This window comes from Oryzias latipes, chromosome 10, assembly GCF_053564925.1.
Source record: "Oryzias latipes strain Hd-rR chromosome 10, Olatipes_Hd-rR_3.1".
Taxonomy (NCBI): Eukaryota; Metazoa; Chordata; class Actinopteri; order Beloniformes; family Adrianichthyidae; genus Oryzias; species Oryzias latipes.
In genome coordinates, this window is record NC_136246.1 from 24,756,489 (window position 1) to 24,764,055 (window position 7,567).

The following is a 7,567-nucleotide window of genomic DNA, read 5'->3' on the forward strand; positions in this document are numbered from 1 at the left end:
ATTGATTAACAGTGTTATTTTTGTTTTTAGCTTTTGATTTAATATGAAAATTTAAATTGTTTTCTAAAACATTTTTGTTTAACAACCAAGCAATTCTGACAAAAAGCTTACATTTTTATGCAAAATTTGATCAATAGTACATCAAAGGTTCATGTTAAAAAAAAAACCTTTATTGAGTTTAACACAACATACGTGATGATACGTGTGTGTATTTGTGTGCACATCAGTGTGTGATTGCTTGCACAGAGTGTTGCCACAAGGATGTGGTTTACTGCATGCAACTAACCCACGCCGGAAACTCTTCGGCATCTTCAATGTTTGCATTCTCCCTTTTTTTTCCCCCCTGCAGTCAGAGGCTTTCAGTTACTCCGTCCAATACCACCCAGTGTCTCCAGTGGTGTTATTCTCAACTGCTAACCATGTTTCCTCGGGTGATTTTGAAGGGAACCATGATCAAAAAATCTCAGCAAAAGAAGAGAACGTCACCGTGTAATTACAAAGAGAGATTTTTTGTTTTGGACACACAGGAGCTGAAGTATTCTGAGCGCCGTTCGGGGGTGAGTGCTTGTGTGCTTCATGGAATTGTCAAATTGAGCTTGACTGAACTGACAACTTTTGGAAATGGCACGATCTTGCAGAAGAAGCCCATGCTAAAAGGTTGCATTCAACTGTCCAGTATTAAGTGTGTGGAAATTGTGTGTAGTGACATCCCCATACCATGCCAATACAAGTACCCATTTCAGGTACCAGTCGCAGTTTTTTAACTTAAAAAATAATTTATTTCATTTTTAATTCAAAGGAATTTTGAAGATTTCTGTCTCATATTTTCTTTAAATCACAAATGCTTTGCAGGTTCTTCATGACAACTATTACCTCTACATTTTTGCTCCAGACAACGACTGTCGTATGAGATGGGTCAAAGCCCTCAAGGAGGGTAATTCAATCAGAACCTCTTTGTATCATTGTAATTTTAATATCTTGACCTGCATATAAAGAAATATGTTCATCTTTCTATGTAGAGACTAAATATAACAGTTTGGTTGCAAAATACCACACAAACTTCTGGATGGATGGAAAATGGAGATGCTGCCTACAAACTGACAAACTGGCAGCAGGTTGTCGTGTGTATGATCCAGTGGGTTGTGGTTTGTATTCATTTGTTATTGTTTCTTCTTTTAGTTACAATTAGATCTCACACGTTCCATTTCATATATTTATCATATATTTATTTCTTATTTGTTTACCTTTGTGAATATTCTCCCTAAAAAGGGATTGTGGCCTAAAAATCTGCATTTTAGATGCTAAAATCTTTATACTCTGCATAGGATTCTGTGTCAGTGCTTGTGATATGCAAGAAAAAGCCTTAACTACTAATTCCACTGTTTACTTAATCCACAGTCACTAAGAAGCCACTTCCCCAACTCCCAGATCCAGAGGTAGACCTCTTCAAATGTTAATGTTCTATTAATGCAGCCATTGAAAACTGACAAATCAGTTAATTTACAGCAATTTGTAGCAATTCATAGCAAAGTTACTTGACTTTTTTTTGCTTTGCCTTTTCTGTACATCTGGTAGATTTATTTGAATAGAACTGAGACAGCCGGTTTATTCATCAAATGTTACCCTAACTGTAAAAGTCCAGTCATGTCTTGTACATTGTTTTTGCCTTTTTGAATGAATTTTTAGTAGTGAATTGTTTCTTAGATATGGTTGATTTTTGCAGATGTCATTACAACCTTCAACACAGGGGATGGTCATAGCTTTGCAAGATTATGTGCCCATGGGAGACGACGATTTGCCCCTCCAGAAAGATCAGGAGTACCTGTTGATCAACAGCTCCCACTCTGAGTGGTGGGCTGTGCAGGACGACAAGGGGTAAGGCTTTAAAAAATAAATAAATAAATAAAAAAGCAGATTTGACCTTCTTTTAAAAAACCAATACATTGAAAATTAAATATTTCTAAAGAACATATTTGTGATTTTTTTTTTCTTAACAGTAAAACTGGTTTTGTGCCCAGTACGTACGTTGCGGAAAAATGTGGCAAAAACTTTGAGAGATTTCAGTGAGTTTTGTCAGATCTTATTTAATCTTACACATCTACAAGACACTGTTTAGATGTACTTGTTGATTTGTCGCTTTACAGATGGTACAACAAGCACATTAACAGAGCCGAGGCAGAAGACTTGTTAATGAAAAAGGTAGGAGCATAAACCACTTATTTATTTATTTATTTTAAACTTTGTCGTGCTTTATGGAAAATTACCTGGTTGGTAATCTCAAAAATCAAGTAAAAGAAAAAAAAAATTCCTCTGGCATGATAAGACGCACTTTACTTTTCAATAGTGCCGCCCACAGAAATCTTGCTTTTGCAAAAATAATGCACCTGCAAACTGACATTGTGGAGTGACATGGGACGTGAACATTTGTTCTCAAAACCGCGATGTTTCCTTCAAAACTGAATTTCCTGCTGACAGAATGTCTGCTGAACTTTGCAAACAGGTGGGAGAACTGCGCTCCCATCACCTCCTGCGACTCAGACACTTTCAAAGAGCTTGGCCAGCAACAAATCTTAAAAAAGTGAGAAAAGAGATGTGTGCAAGACAGTCAGCTGTGTTATGCAATATCTTCATTCTTACTACAGGGAAAAGAAGGTGCATTCATGGTGCGGGACTCAAGACAAGCAGGAGTCTACACGGTGTCCGTTTACACCAAAGCGCCCGGGTAACTGTCATTTTAACCACATACAACTCAAAGAGTCTACACAAAATGTGCTTTCTGACATTTTATTTTACATTAGTATGTTTGAACATGTTCTACATAAGTAAACATCCCCTTTTTCTGTCTTTTTTAAAAACATTAGTTTACATTTTGCTATTTTCTTATGATGTTTGTTGCTCTAAAATGTAAATACATATGTATTTTTTAGATCAAAAGGTGAAAAGAATCCCAGGGTGAAACATTATCAGATAAGGCAGGAGGAAGGAGGACAGTTCTACTTGGCTGAAAAGTATCTGTTCAACACCATTCCTGAGCTCATCCACTATCACCAACACAATGCTGCTGGTAAACATGCCTTCTGCACACATTTAGCATTAAGGAATTTGTTTTTCTTTGATATATATTTATATATATTTGCATGATAACTTATCTAATGCACTCTGCAGGTCTGATAACACGGCTGAGATACCCCGTTTTGCCAGATGGATGCTGCTTCCAGGAAGCTGCTGAAGGTCATGTGATGTATTGGCCTATCCGTTCAAACGAAAATTACCTGAACTAATGTCTTGAATGTTTTAACACCAGCCACTCTAAAGAAAAGTTACAGTAGGTGGAAGCATGGATTATTAACTTCATGATTTTGGTATTTGTTGGTCTCAACAGATCAGTGGGACATCCTCCCTGAGGAGCTGATCCTGGGGGAGGAGATAGGCAGCGGGCAGTTTGGGCTTGTACTGGAGGGGAGGTGGAGGGAGACGAAGGTGGCGGTGAAGATGGTGCGAGAAGAGTGCATGACCGATGACGAGTTCAAAGAGGAGGCAAAAGTTATGATGTAAGTGAGGTGCATTTTTAACATATTTTGTGTAAAACCAATGTAAAACAAGCGAGTTTGTGTTGCTGTGTGCTCCTACAGGAAGTTGTCTCACTGTAAACTGGTGCAGCTCTTTGGAGTGTGCGCACAGCGCTCTCCCATGTGTCTGGTGTTTGAGTACATGGAGAAAGGGTGTCTGACAGATTACCTGCTGGAGAAGAGAGGCCACTTGTCTCAGGAAACGCTGCTGGGAATGTGTCTGGATGTCAGCGAAGGGATGGCGTACCTGGAAAGCTCCAATTTTATCCACAGGGATCTGGTAAAACCAAGTATAAAGACATTTTATCAAAGACTTTTTATTGTGCAGTCTGTTGCAAAAGTTTTGTTCTGCATCTGTCATGCAGGCAGCTCGGAATTGCCTCATCTCAAAGAATAACGAGGTAAAGGTGTCAGACTTTGGCATGACCAGGTATGCTTATTTAAAAAGTCTTATATGAAAACTGACATGTTTTGTAGCAAACTGCTGGATAATTCAGTGATGTCCACCACAGGTACGTTCTTGATGACCAATACACAAGCTCCCTGTGCTCCAAGTTTCCTGTGAAGTGGTCAGCCCCAGAGGTGATCAAATATTCCAAGTTCAGCAGCAAGTCTGACGTCTGGTCATTTGGTACGCTCACCTTTATTTGTGGGTCTTTACAGTCTTTAAGTTACATCGTTTCTGCCAATTTATTTCATTTAATGGATTAAATGTCACCTTAAATGAAATCAAAAGGGCAGAAATTGTTTTGATGGTTTTGGAATTTAATTATTTTAGAACTAAAATAAGCCTTAAAGTCTTTTGTTTGTTTTTCATCTTTCTGTAACTAAATGCTTTTGTTTATGGGAATTTTCTTGTCAGAGATCGAGATTTAGAACATATTTTACCATAAAAGCAGTGATTTGTTAAATTTAAGCTTTTATAATCTTTTCGGAACTTTCATAAAGATATATATTTACCATAACAAGGAATATTTTAAACTTCTTTCATGAGAAGAGATTTCTTATAAGCTTAAAAGAGGAAAATGTTATAAAAACTGCTTAAAAACCTACAATGTGTTTCTTATCCTGTTTGTATTTTTCTGACATTAGTTAAGGATCAATTTAACCCAGAAGAAAGAAATAAAAGACCGGTGTAATTACATTAAATCACATAATAAAGTCAGCTTTTATTTAAAATTTTTTACTTTTAACCCTGAAAGAAACCATTTTCACTGATTGTGTTTTTAGGATAAGATAACCCTTTATTCGTCCAACAGTTGGCAAATTTCTTTATGACATCATTACAGCTTAAATGAAGATCATAAGAACACAGCATTTGAAAAATACCCAGCATCACATATTTACCGTCATACAGGGAACAGCTAGGAAGTCATTGCACCATGGGTCAGAAATCACCACAGGTTTTAGAATTAAAATTTCTCTCGATTTGGCATCAGTTAAAAAAATCTGTAGGTTGAACTTTACTTAAGAAAATAGTTGTGGCAGGAAGTCATAAATGTAGTAATGTTAGGTAATAATGTTAGGTAAAACTAAAATTTCTACCACACTCTGGTCAAGTCGTAAGTTCATCACAGAACCTCACAGATTGTGGTATTTATGTGGTCAAACGGATTATTACTTCACACCCTTTGTTCCTCTTTGTTCAGTTCAAAAGAGTCACAAGTCTTACAGTAAACCAGAAAAAGCTAATCATTTTGTACTATATTATACCTGTAAAACAATATTAAGCTACTCTTTTAGCATTTTTCGAAGGGAACAAACACCAACATGCAGGAGCACGAACACTTTTATTAATATTTTCAATTATTTGACTTTTTTTTAATTCATGTGACTCCATAAATTAATGCCTCCTGAAATGCATCAGTCTGCTTTTTCTTATCAATGGTGCTTTAAGTACAAGCAATCTGCCTTCAGTTTCTGTGACCATTGCAACCACAAGGTAGTAGATGTTTTTAATACCTGGACTCTCTGTGGTTTAGGTGTGCTTATGTGGGAGGTGTACAACGAGGGCCGTCTTCCGTACGATAACCGTTCAAACTCAGAAGTGGTGGAGTCGCTGAACGCAGGCCTGAGGCTCCTAAAACCTCGCCTGGCCTCGGACGCAGTCTACATGCTGATGGATTGGTGCTGGAAGGAGGTCAGAACAGGAAATCTACTCATTCAACAAGCAACCAGTGACTGACTGTGACAACATTTTTTTTTCTTATCTTTTTTCTAGAAACCCGATGACCGTCCATCTTTCGCTCTCCTCTTGCATGAACTGTCCGAGCTTTCTGGCATGTAAACCAATGAGAGCTTTTATTTATTTATTTATTTATTGATTCCTTATTAAACAGCCAACATTTTGTCAATGTATAAGGGTTTACTAATTGTGTGGATTTTGCACTTTACTTGTTTTATTATGCAGTAAACTATAAATAAGGTGATCCACACAGTGTGAAAGCTACTATGGCACTGTACATATTTCAGCATTTCACCATATTTCAGTTATTTCATAACACTTTGTTCATTAAAATGATGTTTTTTAGTTAATTTGATTATTTTTTAGGTTCCTCCACTTGCCAACATTGAGCTTTTTTGTAAACATAGATTACTCCAAAAAACAAATTTTTCAGTTTTTACATGACGTTTTTGCTGACATGACAAACAGCCCTACAATGGACTAGCAAACTGTACATCGCCTTTGATTAAAGGAACTGGGTAGGCTTTAGCATCCTCATGACCCTACACAGGAATCAGATTAGATTTATATGAGCAGACTTCAAAATGCTTGTAAATGTTTGTTTTTTGGCTTTTTTTTTTTGGATAAAAAACAACCTGAGCTGCTATTTGTCTTCACGTCAGTTCACCACAGCCGTGACGGCTTGTGCCTTATCTCTTTCCAATGCGTGATCTAGAACTCAAAACAGCATTTTACAAGTCAGTGAAGAATGTGGCCAGAGAAAAGTCACAAGATTTTAGAAAAATGGTGGGACGTTAGTGCCTTTGTTTGAGGTTTGTTTAAAGAATCAGCTAAACTTTTTTTTGTGTGTAAAAATGAAATGCAATGAAATTGCACAGGCAATTATTTTTCTGTATTTTTTATCATTAAGGTAATCAGCAGTGAGAAGAAGGTGATTTATTAAATGAAATTAGATTAAGATAGGTATACACAAGATTGTCAACATTCTTCCTGACTTCATCAGTAAATAAAAGAATATCAGATTTTTTTAAAGTCAAACACAAACACTGTTTGTGTTTGCTGTTGGAAAAACTGTATTGTTTTAAAAATATTTTGGGCTCTATAACAGGTGAGTTATTTTTTATTTATTTTTTTGTTATTTCATGCTATTTTTATGGATTTGCAGCCAATCAATTGAAGTTATTGACAACAAATGGCAATTCACCCTGTAGGGTTGTGGATACGTTCCTGCTTGTATTTCACCATACCCTGCTCTGACAAATTTTGATTGGCTGAAGCCTTTTTTCACAGAACTAAAACCAATATCTTGAATAAATCAATATTAGACACAACAAAGAACAAGAGAGTCTAAAAGGTCCAAAATGTCAGTTTGAAACTGTTATGTCAAAGACATTTTGTTCCTGTGGCTTAAAATAAAAACTGTGCCAGTATATAAAAAAATTGCTCTTCTGTTAAATAGGTATTTTCATATATAGTTTATAATGTCAGCTGAATACATCTAGATTGTAATCCATTTAGGTAAAAGAATTAGACTCTATCGTATTGCCACACAGTTAGTTGAATCGTTTGCAAATGTGTATCAAATCGTGTGAGACGAAAGAATATACAATCCTACTGGACACACCTGATCCAGGTAATCAGCTGTGACATTACACCTGGTTTCACCCAACATAGTTGAAAATTGTATATACAAATAAAGTTTAAAAACATGACAATAAAATACATATTCAAGAAGAGTCGTGATTCTTGACAAAACCTGACCCTAGAATTTGGATAGAGCTAATCCAGCCAGGTGGGATGCTTGGACTATTGG

At 36.4% G+C, this 7,567-nt stretch overlaps 1 protein-coding gene across 1 annotated transcript; it reads left to right on the forward strand.

The window, feature by feature from the left end:
- Positions 1-214: 214 nt before the first annotated feature.
- Positions 215-7,488, forward strand: itk (IL2 inducible T cell kinase). Its single transcript, XM_011480390.4, has 17 exons — positions 215-557; positions 639-743; positions 853-934; positions 1,020-1,145; positions 1,399-1,436; positions 1,724-1,875; positions 1,998-2,063; positions 2,145-2,199; positions 2,643-2,722; positions 2,928-3,064; positions 3,166-3,231; positions 3,383-3,551; positions 3,633-3,849; positions 3,935-3,999; positions 4,082-4,200; positions 5,552-5,709; positions 5,791-7,488. Exons 1-17 carry the CDS (start codon positions 276-278, stop codon positions 5,854-5,856), a joined length of 1,983 nt encoding a protein of 660 aa, XP_011478692.2. The 5' UTR covers positions 215-275; the 3' UTR covers positions 5,857-7,488.
- The last annotated feature ends 79 nt before the right edge of the window (positions 7,489-7,567 follow it).